This window comes from Amyelois transitella, chromosome 30, assembly GCF_032362555.1.
Source record: "Amyelois transitella isolate CPQ chromosome 30, ilAmyTran1.1, whole genome shotgun sequence".
NCBI lineage: Eukaryota > Metazoa > Arthropoda > Insecta > Lepidoptera > Pyralidae > Amyelois > Amyelois transitella.
The window spans coordinates 1,110,187-1,128,717 of NC_083533.1; the positions used below are offsets into that span (position 1 = coordinate 1,110,187).

At 40.4% G+C, this 18,531-nt stretch overlaps 3 protein-coding genes across 3 annotated transcripts in view; 1 reads left to right on the forward strand and 2 right to left on the reverse strand.

The window, feature by feature from the left end:
- Positions 1 to 18,531, forward strand: part of LOC106143145 (putative fatty acyl-CoA reductase CG8306) — a 96,626-nt gene that overhangs the window by 22,564 nt on the left and 55,531 nt on the right. The gene's annotated exons all lie outside the window — the stretch shown is intronic.
- On the reverse strand, positions 575 to 6,432 carry LOC132903783 (uncharacterized protein DDB_G0271670-like). The gene is made up of 4 exons (XM_060952849.1): positions 6,417 to 6,432; positions 5,763 to 5,821; positions 727 to 1,203; positions 575 to 667 (listed from the first exon to the last, which is right to left on the reverse strand). Exons 1-4 carry the CDS (start codon positions 6,430 to 6,432, stop codon positions 575 to 577), a joined length of 645 nt encoding a protein of 214 aa, XP_060808832.1.
- Positions 10,943 to 12,007, reverse strand: LOC132903784 (uncharacterized). Its single transcript, XM_060952850.1, is given in 3 exon segments — positions 10,943 to 11,334; positions 11,584 to 11,748; positions 11,818 to 12,007. Coding segments are annotated over 3 exon segments (747 nt in total).

Genomic DNA, 18,531 nt, shown 5'->3' on the forward strand with positions numbered 1-18,531 from the left:
TATCATCACTACTACCCAGAAGACTACTCTGAAACTGATCTAAATTACGTAGGTGAGTCTGGGGAACCTGGTGCGTCAGCTGGACATGAAAACCCAGGGCGGCCTGGTCAAGACTATGATGGTGCCGAAGTAGACGGGGGATATAGTGGAAGTGGGAGTGGCAACGGGAGGCCCGGACGGCCGGGTGGATACGCTGGCAGGCCTGGAAGACCGGGAAGGCCTGGAAGACCGGGAAGGCCTGGGCACCAGGGAGGTGGAGATGGAGGAAGTGGGGGAGGGGGAGGACATGGCAGGCCTGGAAGGCCAGGACAACCAGGAGCATCCGGCGGTCCTGGGAGACCGGGAAGGCCAGGCCACCAGGGAGGAGAAAGGGGAGGACATGGATGGCCTGGAAGGCCAGAACAGCCAGGAGCATCCGGCGGTCCTGGAAGACCGGGAAGGCCAGGCCACCAGGGAGGAGGAGGGGGAGGACATGGCAGGCCTGGAAGGCCAGGACAACCAGGAGCATCCGGCGGTCGTGGGAGACCGGGAAGGCCTGGCCACCAGGGAGAAGAAGGGGGAGGACATGGATGGCCTAGAAGGCCAGAAGAACCAGGAGCATCCGGCAGACCTGGGAGACCGGGAAGGCCAGGCCACCAGGGAGGAGAAGGGGGTGGACATGGCAGGCCTGGAAGGCCAGGACGACCAGGAGGATCCGTCGGTCCTGGGAGACCGGGAGAACCTGGCCATCAGGGAGGTGGAGGCGGCGGTGGAGGTGGAGGTGGAGGACATGGCAATCCTGGAAGGCCAGGACGACCAGGAGGATCCGTAGGTCCTGGGAGACCGGGAGGACCTGGCCACCAGGGAGGTGGAGGTGGAGGTGGAGGTGGAGGTGGAGGACATGGCAGTCCTGGAATGCCAGGACGACCAGGAGGATCCGGCGGTTCTGGGAGACCGGGAAGGCCAGGTCAGCAGGGAGGAGGAGGGGGCGGCGGAGGGGGAGGGGGGGAAGGAGGATGGGGAGGAGAAGGATGGGGAGGAGGAGGAGGAGGGTGGGGAGGAGGGGGATGGGGCGGAGGAGGATGGGGCGGAGGGGGAGGAGGAGGATGGGGTGGAGGAGGATGGGGCGGAGGGGGAGGAGGGTGGGGAGGAGGCGGAGGAGGAGGAGGAGGTGGAGGATGAGGAGGAAACGGATACATAGAGCACCAGGACGTCCGGGGAGGCCTGGTTATTATGAGGGAGGTGTTCAAGTGGAGGAGGTGGCGGAGGCCGTTTAAATTATTGACATTTAGCCTTGATGTATACGCGTAAATATTACAAAATTCTAGCCCTGGCCCTGCGCCTTAATTCTGCAATTGATATTTGATTAAGACCTACAGCCGCAGTAACACGGCGCACGCGACGCCCCTTTTAATCGCTCCACAAACTATTTCTTTACCGTTTCACGTTCATAATGAAAAGCGAAACGGCAATAGTTTTACCCGAGACAGAAACAGAGTCACAGACACACAACAGAGTTCTAAATCTAATGACAATCTCAGAATAAATATGCACTGCTTTGAAAACTTTATGGTTGTGACGTTACATATATACAAACATATAATCTCGTCTATATCCCATGCGGGGTAGACAGTCTTGAAAAAACTAAAAGTTCACTTGCAGCTGTACGGCTTAATGATGGAATTGAACGTCACATTCAATTTGTATATAAATTTCCCTTGTAATATTTATGTGGTCAATAAAGAATGTGCCAAATTAAAACTAAAAGTATTTATAAACAAGAAAAAAAAGATGACTTTAAACTAAACTTAAATTTACAAACAAACATACTCTTTAGCTTTATAATATAAGTATAGTACCTATAAGTATAGATGAGAAAAATTTGTATAATATTTGTGTAAAACAAATTATATATTTTTTTGAAAATATACCCTATGTACAGACATTTTACTGAAACTGTTTTTTTTTGAAATTTTTTTACTGTTTCATTATATGTATTGACTAGCTTTCCCCCGCGACTTCGTCCGCGCGGATGTCGGTCTTCGCGTAGATGGTTTATTTCTCCATTTTATTTTCAGTCCGGTCAATTTAGACCAAAAAATAGGAATGAAGCTACATTGATTCCCATCAAGCTGAAAATGAGTATAATTGTTTAAAACACAATCAAAAGCATTATTTCAAAATTCCCCATGATTCCGGTTTAAGGAAAAAAAATTACCCAAGGTCAAAGGTAAGAAAATGGGATTTTCACGATTTTCTTCAAAACGGTAAGTTTTATAGGAAAATTACCTCAGACATAGATTGTAGATCATAAAGATATCTATAAAAAGGAATCAATATTTTTTTTCAATAAAGCTACCGTTTCTGAGATATAACGATGCAAAAAGTTGCAAGCGTCATAATATGCATAAGCACGTCTCGTATATACTCTATGTAGCAGTAATATAAGTAAAAATATTGTTCTGTCGGTAATTTTAACTTGAATTCAAAATATAAAATATACATAAGTATAATGAAACCCAGTCCCTTCATTTATACTGTAGTGAAACCTTGAGACAACATCTGTCTCTCTGTTTAATTGTGTACGTGGCTAGGGTCGTATAGCTGCTTTATCTCAGAATGCTCAACACATGAAATACCGTTAGTCTTTAATAATAGTTGTCCTTGCGGGGATACCGTTGTCGGCTATTGACACCACGGCCTCTCATGCCCTAGGAGTGCCGGCCGTTTAGGGCGCCATGCTGCCCTAAATGATATAATCCTCCGTGCTCTTGCCACCATCCATGTTCCAGCCGTTCTAGAACCAAACGGTCTGGCTCGGGATGATGCCAAGAGACCGGATGGTATGACTTTGGTACCCTGGAGATTGGGGCGGCCTTTGGTGTGGGATGCTACTTGTGTCGACACACTTGCGCCGTCTCATCTTCAGGTTACTAAATCTAAGGCCGTTTTGCTTCAAATGAGGCAAAAAACCTCAAAAGGCGCAAATATGTAGTTATTGGGATCAAAGTTTACATCAGATGGCAAGTGTGATAGTGATATTGAAAGGAGAGTGAACGCGGGGAACGTGGTGAATGGAGCTTTGCATGCCTTTATGAGCAGTCAGAAACTATCCAAAAAGGCTCGACTGGCTGTGCACAGGGGCGTGTTGGTCTCGACATTAATGTATGGGAGTGAAAGTTGGGTATGGCAAAAGAAGCACGAAAGCAGAATAAATGCAGTGGAAATGAGAGCGTTAAGGAGTATGTTGGGTGTGAAATTGAGTGACCGGATAAGGAACAGTGTGATAAGGGAATGTTGTGATGTGAAAGAAGATGTAGTTACAGGAATAGAAAAGGGTATGTTGAGATGGTTCGGTCATGTGGAGAGGATGAATGAAAACAGGTTGACTAAGCAGATATACATGGAGAGTGTGGAGGGAAAGGTCGGGGTGGGAAGACCTAGACGAACATATCTTGATCAAATTAAGGACGTCCTGGTAAAGGGTCAGGTCAAAAGTACCCGAAACCGCCGAGCTTGCATGAAGAGAGTTATGAATGTAGATGAAGCAAAGGAAGTATGCAGGGATCGTGGCAAGTGGAAAGAGGTAGTCTCTGCCTACCCCTCCGGGAAAGAGGCGTGATTTTATGTATGTATGTATGTAGTTATCGGTAATATCTATACTTTTGAACTTTTTGGGGTAGAAACTCTGGGACCGGGGGGCCTATCTGCCCATCAGCTTTTCCGACAATTGTCGAAAAAGCTAATTGAGGTATATCTTGACCGGAGGGCTGGAAATTATCTGGCTCAGAGAATCAGCATTGCCATTCGAATTGGCAATGCTGCCAGCCTTCTGGGCACATTCTCGCATGTTGATGCTATGCAAGGACTGTACAATTTATAAATTAAATTTTAGTTTGTAGTCATCTTTTTTCTTTCTTTTTATAAGTAGTTTAGTTTTAATTTGATTATAGCATTGAGTTTGATAATTGTAACCTCTATTATTGTCCTAAGATGATTTTCTTCACTTAGGGTTATTCTATTTTTTTTTAAATAATAAATACGAAAGTTAGTCTTGAGTGCCACTGCCTAGTGAAAACACGTGTTTATTCTAACCTATTTCAGACTTTTTCAAGTTTAATAATAAAAATGTTAAAAAAAACGCGCTAATTAATAGTACACTACCTCAGAGGTGGCAAGGAAACGGATGCATATTATGACGCTTGCAACTTTTTGCATCGTTATATCACAGAAACGGTAGCTTTGTTGAAAAAAAATATTGATACCTTTTTTAAAGATAACTTTATGATCTACAATTTATGTCTGAGGTAATTTTCCGATTTGAAAAACTTACCGTTTTAAAGAAAATTGCGATACACCCATTTTTTACCTTTGACCGTGAGTAAATTTTTTTCCTTAAAATGGGGAATTTTGAAATAATGCTTTTGATTGTGTTTTAAATAATTATACTCATTTTCAGCTTGATGGGAATTGATGTAGCTATGTAGTATTTTTTTCATAGTAATTAGTAGCGGCCCGCTTGTGCAGCAAACGGTTCAAGCCAAAGCCGACTTTAGGTGCTACAGGTTACGGCGCTAAATCCACTGCGGGTAACGCAACGTGTGTTCGCGGTTCTACAGAACAACGTCTATGGATAAACTGAAAAATTAAGATTTTTTTTCTTCGTATTTTTTCGGGATAAAAAGTATCCTATTTTACGCCCAGGATAATAAGGTATAATTATACCAAGTTTCATCAAAATCGAACCGTTAGTTTTCACGTGATGCCTGAACATACAGACAGACAGACAAAAATTTTTTTAATCACATTTTTGTGTTTGGTATCGATCCAGTAACACCCCCTGCTATTTAATTTTTCAATATTTTCAATGTACAGAATTGACCTTTCTACAGATTTATTATATGTATAGATGATGTAATGCCCAATTTCGTTGAAATTTATATTGGTGAATTTGTGTAAATTTAATAACCTTAACCTTCGTATTTCCAATAACACACAAACGGAGTTGCGGGTATCAGCTAGTTTGAAATAAAGGCGCATACCAAGATTAAAAAATCGATTAAGCTGAGTCGAATTAAGTAGTTTTTCCCATATTGTCTCCCAAAAACACTGATATAAAATGCCGATTATGTTTCTGGTGTAGTCATTATAAAAGCATGCTTGTTAACAATAAGATGGTCTCAATTATCACATCCTAATAGTAATTCAGTACAGTGATGTTGTAAGAGCATTGTTATCCCATAGATATAAAATAATCTCAAAAAAAAATAAATACAAAACTTTTTTATATTTTAAACTTCCTGTGGTTCCTCGGATAGCCGAATGTCTTTCTCCTTGTAACGTGCCACGATTCAAAATCTCTATCATATCCCCTTGTAGATTCACCAAAACGAATTGTCACATCGACGAATTCCTTCTCAACTTGCTTCTCATTGACCGGGCACGATTTTGTGTCCATCAGTCTCAGGCCAGGTTCTTTTAATCTAGCCAATAGGAACCCTCGAATATTGTAGTCCGAATGAGATCTTTTACAAGGGCCCAGGTATAGTATTTTCAGATATGGATCTTCGATTTTAGCTACTTTAAATTCGAATTCACTGTCATAAGTTCGATAGTAATTTTCGCAAACTGGTGTTAATAATGAAACGAACGTCAAATAGTTTGTATTTTGTTGGTGGTTCAAATTTTCTAGAACACTCGCCTTCGTAAGCCAATACAGGTTTGATTTATACTGATGTTAATTCATCTAATGAATATGTACGTCTATCTGTCCCGCAAAATACGGGTTGTGGAAACATATCTGCTTTGCTGATGGTGATCAGACACATCAATAATGTCAAATCTGGAGAGAAAAAAAGAATTAGGTCTAAACGAAAGGTATGAATAATTTAACTTTATTTATTTCAGACTCAAATTTATTTTCATCGTAGTTATATGGACGACAGTGTTGTTATTGGAATAGTACAAAATAATCATACTTTGGATAAGTTATAACTAAAATGCCAATGCTTCGGGTATATAATAACATTAATATATATTATATAATAAAAAAAAACTGAAATTGACCGATGCCTGCACTTGAAAGATATTGCCAAAAAATAAAAAAAATAGAAACAAAACAAATTAAGTTTTAAAATTTCTGTTGGTACTCGCATCACACTAAAACAATTGTTCAAATTTCTCAGGTGTTAAGCTTGATCCAAATTAAAAATGGTATACAAAATATCAGCGCCCAGCCCCTTAAGGGGATCAGTATTGGGATTGTCATTCTCTTGCGATGGTGGATGAACAATTGACAACGTAGAGCTGTAACTCCCTGTAGTTCCCTGCAAGGCTGAAATGTGACGTATTTTCCTTCGATATCATAACCTATCCGGTTTCCCTGCAATAGTTGCGGAGGTCAGGTGGGAGTCGCTTCTCGTAAAAATCTGACTCACACAATCCAGACTGCATGGTTGCAAGGCGCACCCCGGGCTCCTCTCCAGAGAGGTGAGGATGAAATCGGCACTAACGCCAGGAGGAAGAAGATTGTAAGTGAGAATGTCACAAAATTCCCACGAGACCGGAAAATAATCAAAATTTTTAAGTGTTTTGCGGAAATAATTGTTCTCTAAAGTAAAACTATTACGTATTTTTTTTTTCAGTTTTAACAACATTTTCCTCTTACAGTTAGGATTTAAATACAAATGGTACCTAAAATATAATGATTCAATGACAATTTATAAAATCATTTATTTATAGTGAAAAATTAAGTACATATATATATAATAGTTTTCTTTTTTTACTCACATATTTCAAATGAAATCTCAGTCAGTCTATCATCGCCGCTTTGTGTTAAAACCTGACTCCACCCGATCCAGGAACAGTCCTAAAGGCGCAATTTTGTAACTCTTCAAATTGTAGTTATATAAATCATTCCCACATACAGTTTCAGAATTCATTGATTTATAGATGCCATAATACGTTGTTGGATCATTCGTGTGGTTTTTATCAAGTTCATCATGTATGGGATTAAATTTCGCTTGCATTACTAATGACTTGTTGTTATGGGCATTAGCAATTTCTTGGAAGGTTCTAGAACACGGTCCAGTGTGAAGCAGCCTTAGATTAGGGTGTCTGGAAAGATCTTTTAATGAGTATGTGCGTCCATCATTCGTACACTTCACGTTGCTAAATCTGGACCAGCGTAAGATAAAATCGCTTGGAATAACAAAAGAAATATCAGATGTAAATCTGTGAACAAATAATATAATAAATATATACTAGCTGTCCCGGCAAACGCTGTTTTGCCATATAAATAATTATGAAGTAGTTTCTAGTTAAAAAAATGTCAATTGTGGACAACCCTTATCACTAAGGGTTTTTTCGATAAATAATTTTTCAATTTGAACCAGTTCTTACTGAGATTAGCGCGTTCAAACAAACTCTTCAGCTTTATAATATTAATATAGATTATGTTTTTATCTCTTATAGAGCAGGCTAAGGCTCGAAAAGACTTCAACTATACGGCTTAATGATAAAATTGGCAAAACTATTTGAAATTTGAATCCATGTAATGTAAAAGTGTAATTGTAAGTACTTACATAAAAGATTTCGCGAAGCATAAGTTCTCACGAACGAGTATAGTAAAAATAACTACTTTATGGACATGGCTTAATAACCTTTAATTAAATCTTAATTTCAATAAAATATAGTATCGTTGAGTTAGTATCTCGTAACACAAGTCTCGAACTCACTTCGAGGCTAACTCAATCAGTGTAATTTGGCCCATATATATTTATTTATTTAAACCTAAAAACAGCTTTTACCACTGAAAAAAAACAGCTCACCTTACCATATTTCGTTATTGAAAAAAAAACTGAACAGGTTGTTTATATGAAACTGATAGATATTTTGTTACCACTTATTCATGACAGCGTAAAATTGCAACTTGTTAGGATTCCATTGCATTCAATTATTTTTTAATTTGGCTTGAAATTAATAGGCTATACTGCTGGAACTAATTGTGAAATGTTTTTTCAAAATGATAACCTACCACAGAAATACACTAGCGGTATGACGTGGCTACGCCCGCCGTAGATACTTGACCAAAAGTTTACACCCACAGATAATTATTTATTCTTTTTTGTAACATTTACTATTTGTAAAGTACAATAGGCGGACTTAATGCTAATAGCATTATCTAACATTCTGCCATTGGGTTAAGCAGAGAACCTTTGTGTGGGTGATAATAAATAATGTATACATACTATAAATACTTTTTACCTATACTTAATCCATGGACGGCCTCTGTGGCGCAGCGGTAGTATGCTTGTCTGTGACACCGGAGGTCCCGGATTCAAATCGCGGTCAGGGCATGATGAGAAAAGAACTTTTTCTGATTGGCCTGGGTCTTGGATGTTTATCTATATAAGTATTTGTTATAAAATATAATATCGTTGAGTTAGTAATTTAGTATCTCGTAACACAAGTTTCGAACTTACTTCGAGGCTAACTCAATCAGTGTAATTTGTCCCGTATATATTTATTTACATACATACATACATATGGTCACATCTATATCCCTTGCGGGGTAGACTGAGCCAACAGTCTTGAAAAGACTGAATGGCCACGTTCAGCTATTTGGCTTAATGATAGAATTGAGATTCAAATAGTGACAGGTTGCTAACCCAACGCCTAAAAAAGAATCCCAAGTTTGAAATTATTCTATTCTATTCTATTCTGTAAGCCTATCCCTTAGTCGCCTTTTACGACATCCATGGGAAAGAGATGGAGTGGTCCTATTCTTTTTTGTATTGGTGCCGAGAACCACACGGCGCATTAATAAATCTCAATACTATCATTAAGCCAAACAGCTGAACGTGGCCTTTTGATCTTTTCAAAACTGTTGGCTCTGGCTACCCCGCAACTGATATAGACGTGATTATATGTATGTATGTAATAATTTAACATAAAAATTCCATTGTAAATATATTTATTTAGTTTGACCCCACATAAAGTTCTCTGTCAGACCCAATGGTTGACTGGTAGATAATGCTTCCAGCATTAAGTCCGCCAATTGTGCTATACATTTGTATTTTGGGCAATGAAGTTTAAATTAATAAAAAAATATCAATTGCAAAGGTTAAAACTTTATTAAGAATTAACTAAAACTTTAGACCGTACTCAAAAATAACTTAAGTATATATAACTAATATTAATTAATAATAAGATAGAAACTATTCTTAATTAATCTAATTTTAAGGTATCAACATTATACGGTTTTTTTCTAATTTCAAGCCATGTTAAAAACTCATCAATCCAATCAAATCTCAATTAAAATTCTAATTATGTGATGTTACTTAAACGGGCATGTTTCCCATTTCTATCTACAAAAAACATGATTTTCGTCATGTAATTTCATCAATCCGGTGACAATGTGGAAAGGTGAGTTGAAAATATTGTTGATTTATTTTATATCTACTATCATACATGCATATAATCACGTCTATATCCCTTGCGGGTTAGACGGAACGAACAATCTTGAATATACTGATAGGCCACGTTCAGCTGTCGAGCTTACTGACAGCAATTGAGATTCATATAAAATGACAGATTTCTAGCCTGTCGCCTAAAAGAAGAATCCCAAGTTCATAAACCTATCCCTTAGTCTCCTTTTACGACATCCATGGGAAATATCTACTAACAACGTTAATTAGATAGATAGAAAGATAAACTCTTTATTGCACCAAAGAAAAAGAAGAACAGGAAAAAAACACAGGTAGTCAATGAAGTACAAAGGCGGACTTATCGCTACAGCAGTCTCTTCCAGTCAACCTTAGGGTGGAAAAAGGCGATTGGTGCAGTACATATAAAACATTAGGTCTTCATCCTCTTCACTTTTAGTCCTGGTTACATCCTCACCACTCTGGAGAGGAGCCCGGGGTAAGTATTTGACCATGGACCCTGGATTGGGTGAGTCAGGTCTATACACGAAGCGACTCCCGTCTGACCTCCGCAACTTTTGCAGGGGAACCATACCATATATGCAAATAGTAACAGGTTGCTAACCCATCGCCTAGAAAAGGGAATCTCAATTTTTTATGCCTATCCCTTAGTCGCCTTTAACGATATCCGTGGGAAAGATATGTAGTGGTTCTATTCAAAAGTGCCGGTAATGACGCGGCACTCGGTAAGCTAATATTGTAACAGGATTTATTTGTCCACAGACGCGATATTTCTTGTAATATTCCAAACGATTTCTGTGCATGCGGAACCTCATTTTGAAGTTACGGTTTGTGCAAACGATGGTCGGACATATTCTTTTGAAGATCTGAAATCCGCTCAATCAGAGCAGCCTGATTTGAAGCTGCTCCATGATGGACCGTGTTCTAGGACTTTTGAAGAATTTGCAAAATTCTATGACAACAAGATACTGTTAAAGTCGACTGATACAAATTTTCTGTTTAACAATAATGATCTACCATTAAATTTGGCTACAGCTCATGATAATGAAGAACCTGTTCACACGAGAGTTGAGTATTTAGACAAAAATCAAATGGAACGCGAATTGTGTCGTGACGATCCAGAAAACGACATTTGTACAAAACATTTGGCCCTTGAGAGCGTCCGCACGGTATGTGGCAATGACTTGAGAAGTTACGATCTTGAGGATTTCAAAATGCTAGTACTGGTGAATGAACGGTTGAAGATTCTCCACGAAGGCCCATGTGTGTTAGATTTAGCTTATGGACTGCTTCGTAAGGGTACCACGACACTAGGACTGCAATCAGTTGTACATCATTATTATTGGAGTAAAGATTTGAATAGATTAGATCCAAAGGCGAGACCACTCTGGGGCGGTGGTGGAGGTGGCGGTGGTGGGGGAGGAGGTGGTGGTGGAGGAGGTGGCGGTGGCGGTGGAGGAGGAGGGGGTGGTGGAGGAGGAGGGGGCGGTGGGGGATGTAGGAGAGGACGGTGCAAATTAAGTGCCAATGCAGATCAGTCCTTGAAACCGGTTAAACATCCCTACGGCGATGGTAGAAAGGCGAAACCACTCTGGGGTGGTGGGGGAGGTGGCGGTGGTGGGGGAGGAGGTGGCGGTGGCGGTGGAGGAGGAGGCGGTGGTGGAGGAGGAGGGGGTGGTGGAGGAGGCGGTGGCGGTGGAGGAGGGGGGGGAGGAGGAGGACGCTTTTGTTGGAGAGGATATTGCAAATTAAGTGCCAATAAAGGAAAGGCGAAACCACTCTGGGGCGGTGGGGGAGGTGGCGGTGGTGGGGGAGGAGGTGGCGGTGGCGGTGGAGGAGGAGGGGGTGGTGGAGGAGGAGGGGGTGGTGGAGGAGGTGGTGGCGGTGGGGGAGGAGGAGGAGGAGGACGCTTTTGTTGGGGAGGATATTGCAAATTAAGTGCCAATAAAGGAAAGGCGAAACCACTCTGGGGCGGTGGGGGAGGTGGCGGTGGTGGGGGAGGAGGTGGCGGTGGAGGAGGAGGAGGGGGTGGTGGTGGAGGCGGTGGCGGTGGGGGAGGGGGGGGAGGAGGAGGACGCATTTGTTGGAGAGGATATTGCAAATTAAGTGCCAATGTAGATGAGTCGTTGATACCGGTTGAACATCACCATCATCTCACATATTACTACGGCGATGGTGGAAAGGCGAAACCACTCTGGGGTGGTGGGGGAGGTGGTGGTGGGGGAGGAGGTGGTGGTGGAGGAGGAGGTGGCGGTGGAGGAGGAGGGGGTGGTGGGGGAGGGGGCGGAGGAGGAGGAGGAGGAGGTGGCGGAGGCTATAGATACTTAAGCCATAAAAGGCGACCGTTAATTGAACATTATCATCACTACTACCCAGAAGGCTACTCTGAAACTGATCAAAATTACGTAGGTGAGTCTGGGGAACCTGGTCAAGGCTATGATGAAGGAGCCGGAGTAGACGGGGGATCTAGTGAAAGTGGAAACGGGAGGCCTGGACGCCCGGGGGGAAACGCTGGCAGGCCTGGGAGACCGGGAAGGCCTGGGCACCAAGGAAGTGGAGGTAAAGGAAGAGGGGGAGGCCATGGCAGGCCTGGAAGGCCAGGACGACCAGGAGGATCCGGCGGTTCTGGGAGACCGGGAAGGCCTGGCCATCAGGGAGGAGGAGGGGGAGGCGGAGGGGGAGGAGGATGGGGAGGAGGATGGGGAGGAGGGGGAGGAGGCGGTGGAGGCGGCGGAGGAGGAGGCGGAATACATGGAGCACCAGGACGTCCGGGGAGGCCTGGTTATTATGAGGGAGGTGAAGGAGGTGGCGGAGGCCGTTATCCCGAAGGCTTAGCCCATTATGGCGGTGGAGGAGGATTTTATGGTGGAGGCGGAGGAGGATTTTATGGTGGAGGCGGAGGAGGATTTTATGGGGGAGGTGGAGGTGGGCCTCATGGCGGAGGTGGGGGTGGGCCTCATGGTGGAGGTGGTGGAGGGCCTCATGGCGGAGGTGGAGGAGGGCCTCATGGCGGAGGTGGGGGAGGGCCTCATGGTGGAGGTGGGGGAGGGCCGCATGGCGGAGGTGGGGGAGGGCCTCATGGCGGAGGTGGGGGAGGGCCTCATGGTGGAGGTGGGGGAGGGCCTCATGGCGGAGGCGGAGGAGGACCTTATGGCGGAGGCGGAGGAGGGCCTTATGGCGGAGGTGGAGGTGGAGGTTGGCCTTATGGAGGTTAATCTCGTCTATATTCCATGCGGGGTAGACAGTCTTGAAAATACTTAAAGTTCACTTGCAACTGTACGGCTTAATGATGGAATTGAACGTCACATTCAATTTGTAATTGTCTCTGCGAATTGGCGAAATTTTTCCAAACCCACGTGTTTCATATTAATTTCAATTTAATCATGGCCAGTTTGTTTTAGTTACAGAAGTTTCATTATATATTAATTATTAGATATATAAGAATCATAAATAATAATATTGTCATATTGTTTCAAATTGCAAACTATTAATTAGAATGTGTTTTTAATTAGACAACTTGTTTTCTTTAATTAATATTATAAGTTTCGTCGTAGGAAATGTGGTTGAAACGAAAAGCCAGGGATATATTATCATAAATCATTGACAAAATTGTGCGACCGGGTAAAAAAAAGATTTAGAGAATCATAAAAACCGTGTGGTTCCCGGCACTAAAGAATATTAGTACCACTCCATATCTTTCCCATGGATGTCGCATAAGGCGACCAAAGGACAATATTGTAACATCTGTGAGATGAACTTCTAAATAGGTATAACTCCAATTCACCTGCAAATCGCTGCCCCATTAGTGATAAAATCTCATTTTGCTTTATATAATAAGTATATATAAATATATAAATTTTCCTTGTCATATGTATTTATGTCAATAAATAATTATATTATTTGACTGTGTTTTTTTATATATAATTTTGGAATGAGCAAAATTAAAAGTAAAAGTATTTATAAGAAGTAGGAAAAAAAAAGATTATTTTAATTTACAAATTGTACGGTCCCTGCATAGCATCAACTTGCGGGAGTGTGCCCAGGAAGCTGGCAGCATTGTATTTTTTAAAAGCTTTTATTTAGTTTGCCTACTGTCGTGATTTTTTGTTTTCTTCAGTATTTTTACCAATTATATTTAAAATCGACTTGTTTTGTTAATTATTCGATAATCGATACATATCATTTTAATAAATATAAGGCAACATTCCAATAATTGCACAACACGAACATGTAAACATTTGTTACCAAATCCTCCAATCATGAAGCGTCGCGCCATTTTAGATCAGCCAATAAGATTCCAACCTGTTGTATTTTTTATTTTAACCATTAAGCTTCACTTGTCAAATGGAATCAACGAATCAGGGAAACTAATTTTGAATTTTTAGTCTATGGTAGTCCTTACATGATTGGAGATTGACCTTACCAATGGAAGACATTTAAACGTTTTTCGACATTTCGTATGAACCAAGTGGGGATGACAGTTTTCCTTTTTGCATAAAATTTTTAGAAGTTTGTCTTGATTGATTCTCCAAGAAACAAACACGAATGCTCGGTACGAGAGCCGTTATAATTATTATTATAAAGTGCTAAGAGTTATCGTTGAAATTAAGACTCAATAAAACAGTAAAGAAACAAGAAGTTGTGTGTTTTATGTTGTTATTTACAAAACTACTTAATTACAAAATTTCAATTACAAATTGAAATTATCGCGTCAAGCTTTTATTATAATTTCAATTCTGTAAAATCACAAATGAATGTGGTTAATGTTATTTAAAATTTTACTTTCACTACTAAGTACACTTAAATAAAAGCTTGTTTTAAAAGTTTTTTTATAATTATTTTTTATTTTCTTCTCCTACCAAATTCAAATTCAAAATTTTTATTCATTATTATAGGATAGATAGATATCGCTTAATAATTGTCGTATGGTTTAACAACATTGGTTGACGTCAAATAAATTACTTAAAAACTAAGTTTACTGCCGCTTCCAAGGCGTCAGTGCAGAAGAAGCGGTAACAAACTGCACTGCAGCATTTTCTTCAACAACGTCAACTTCACAATATTAAATTATACTTAGAATAGATACCCGCATCCAAACTTCAAATCTATACATATAATAAATCTGTAGAAAGGTCAATTCTGTACATTGAAAATATTGAAAAATTAAATAGCAGGGGGTGTTACTGGATCGATACCAAACACAAAAATGTGATTAAAAAAATTTTTGTCTGTCTGTCTGTATGTTCAGGCATCACGTGAAAACTAACGGTTCGATTTTGATGAAACTTGGTATAATTATACCTTATTATCCTGGGCGTAAAATAGGATACTTTTTATCCCGAAAAAATACGAAGAAAAAAAATCTTAATTTTTCAGTTTATCCATAGACGTTGTTCTGTAGAACCGCGAACACACGTTGCGTTACCCGCAGTGGATTTAGCGCCGTAACCTGTAGCACCTAAAGTCGGCTTTGGCTTGAACCGTTTGCTGCACAAGCGGGCCGCTACTAATTACTATGAAAAAAATACTACATAGCTACATCAATTCCCATCAAGCTGAAAATGAGTATAATTATTTAAAACACAATCAAAAGCATTATTTCAAAATTCCCCATTTTAAGGAAAAAAATTTACTCACGGTCAAAGGTAAAAAATGGGTGTATCGCAATTTTCTTTAAAACGGTAAGTTTTTCAAATCGGAAAATTACCTCAGACATAAATTGTAGATCATAAAGTTATCTTTAAAAAAGGTATCAATATTTTTTTTTCAACAAAGCTACCGTTTCTGTGATATAACGATGCAAAAAGTTGCAAGCGTCATAATATGCATCCGTTTCCTTGCCACCTCTGAGGTAGTGTACTATTAATTAGCGCGTTTTTTTTAACATTTTTATTATTAAACTTGAAAAAGTCTGAAATAGGTTAGAATAAACACGTGTTTTCACTAGGCAGTGGCACTCAAGACTAACTTTCGTATTTATTATTTAAAAAAAAATAGAATAACCCTAAGTGAAGAAAATCATCTTAGGACAATAATAGAGGTTACAATTATCAAACTCAATGCTATAATCAAATTAAAACTAAACTACTTATAAAAAGAAAGAAAAAAGATGACTACAAACTAAAATTTAATTTATAAATTGTACAGTCCTTGCATAGCATCAACATGCGAGAATGTGCCCAGAAGGCTGGCAGCATTGCCAATTCGAATGGCAATGCTGATTCTCTGAGCCAGATAATTTCCAGCCCTCCGGTCAAGATATACCTCAATTAGCTTTTTCGACAATTGTCGGAAAAGCTGATGGGCAGATAGGCCCCCCGGTCCCAGAGTTTCTACCCCAAAAAGTTCAAAAGTATAGATATTACCGATAACTACATACATACATACATAAAATCACGCCTCTTTCCCGGAGGGGTAGGCAGAGACTACCTCTTTCCACTTGCCACGATCCCTGCATACTTCCTTTGCTTCATCTACATTCATAACTCTCTTCATGCAAGCTCGGCGGTTTCGGGTACTTTTGACCTGACCCTTTACCAGGACGTCCTTAATTTGATCAAGATATGTTCGTCTAGGTCTTCCCACCCCGACCTTTCCCTCCACACTCTCCATGTATATCTGCTTAGTCAACCTGTTTTCATTCATCCTCTCCACATGACCGAACCATCTCAACATACCCTTTTCTATTCCTGTAACTACATCTTCTTTCACATCACAACATTCCCTTATCACACTGTTCCTTATCCGGTCACTCAATTTCACACCCAACATACTCCTTAACGCTCTCATTTCCACTGCATTTATTCTGCTTTCGTGCTTCTTTTGCCATACCCAACTTTCACTCCCATACATTAATGTCGAGACCAACACGCCCCTGTGCACAGCCAGTCGAGCCTTTTTGGATAGTTTCTGACTGCTCATAAAGGCATGCAAAGCTCCATTCACCACGTTCCCCGCGTTCACTCTCCTTTCAATATCACTATCACACTTGCCATCTGATGTAAACTTTGATCCCAATAACTACATATTTGCGCCTTTTGAGGTTTTTTGCCTCATTTGAAGCAAAACGGCCTTAGATTTAGTAACCTGAAGATGAGACGGCGCAAGTGTGTCGACACAAGTAGCATCCCACACCAAAGGCCGCCCCAATCTCCAGGGTACCAAAGTCATACCATCCGGTCTCTTGGCATCATCCCGAGCCAGACCGTTTGGTTCTAGAACGGCTGGAACATGGATGGTGGCAAGAGCACGGAGGATTATATCATTTAGGGCAGCATGGCGCCCTAAACGGCCGGCACTCCTAGGGCATGAGAGGCCGTGGTGTCAATAGCCGACAACGGTATCCCCGCAAGGACAACTATTATTAAAGACTAACGGTATTTCATGTGTTGAGCATTCTGAGATAAAGCAGCTATACGACCCTAGCCACGTACACAATTAAACAGAGAGACAGATGTTGTCTCAAGGTTTCACTACAGTATAAATGAAGGGACTGGGTTTCATTATACTTATGTATATTTTATATTTTGAATTCAAGTTAAAATTACCGACAGAACAATATTTTTACTTATATTACTGCTACATAGAGTATATACGAGACGTGCTTATGCATATTATGACGCTTGCAACTTTTTGCATCGTTATATCTCAGAAACGGTAGCTTTATTGAAAAAAAATATTGATTCCTTTTTATAGATATCTTTATGATCTACAATCTATGTCTGAGGTAATTTTCCTATAAAACTTACCGTTTTGAAGAAAATCGTGAAAATCCCATTTTCTTACCTTTGACCTTGGGTAATTTTTTTTCCTTAAACCGGAATCATGGGGAATTTTGAACAACACAAGTTTCGAACTTACTTCGAGGCTAACTCAATCTGTGTTATTTGTAACGTATATATTTAATTTATTTATTTATGTCTTCCTAGTAATTGTCTCTGCGGCAAAACGTAACACAGAATGACGCCAGGAAGTATAAAAATTAAAAGATATATCACTAACTTGGGATTTCTCTTGTAGACGATGGGTTGGCAACCTGTCACTATTTGAATCTCAATTCCATTATAAAGCCATACAGCTGAACGTGACCAACTTTTTGCAAGAATGTTGGCTCTGTCTACCCCGCGAGGAATATAGACGTGACTACGTATGTATGTTCGATATAGCACAAACAAAACCTTCTGTTTGTATGTAATGCCAAGATAGTTTGGAACAAAAACAAAAGACCGTAAGGTTGTTATTGTAACGTTATTACATATTTTACACAAACATACATACATAAAATCACGCCTCTTTCCCGGAGGGGTAGGCAGAGACTACCTTTTTCCACTTGCCACGATCTCTGCATACTTCCTTCGCTTCGTCCACATTCATAACATACGTATATATGTACATATTTTATAATTAGGTCATAAACGTAGAAAAAAAGGCGGACGGAGTGTGGCTTAAAAAAAAGTGAAGCATCGTTAGTTATAAGTATTAATTACTCCATAAACCAATGTATCGATAAACTTGATTTATCGTTTACTAGCTTTTTTAGTTTAAAGACCTGTAATTATATGAAAATGTCACAATAATAAAAAATATATACTAATATGGCGCCCCATTTACTCATAGTAGTAATTATTAACAACATCTATAAGAACGTAATGAAGCGTTCCTTTTAATATATTTAGTATCGTTCCGAATGTCACGGCCCAATTTACTTTTTTCTTTTTTGCTTCTCGGCACACCATGAATAGCGCCTCTAACGTATACTGGACATTTCCTTGCACATTTTCCTAAAGGTTCCCCTGTGGCTTAAAAATCTGCCTTCATACCAATACCAATAATAATAATAATAATTATACAGAGGCTTGATAACTTCATCGCTAACGTTTTCTTGAGCTCTGGGTCCGCTAACTTCAAGACTGTAAGGCTTACCATGTTTACCAGGTCGATCACGAGTTTGCTTAGCAGTATCTCCTCTCACATTCTGGCTTGCTCCTCCCAAAATCTTCTCAGTTGCTTCGGTACCACGGGACTGATTAGGGCCAGCAGGCAATACAGACGATCCAGCCTGTCCAACTTCTCCAACACCTCCCCTTTCTCCACCAGCTTTGCTTAC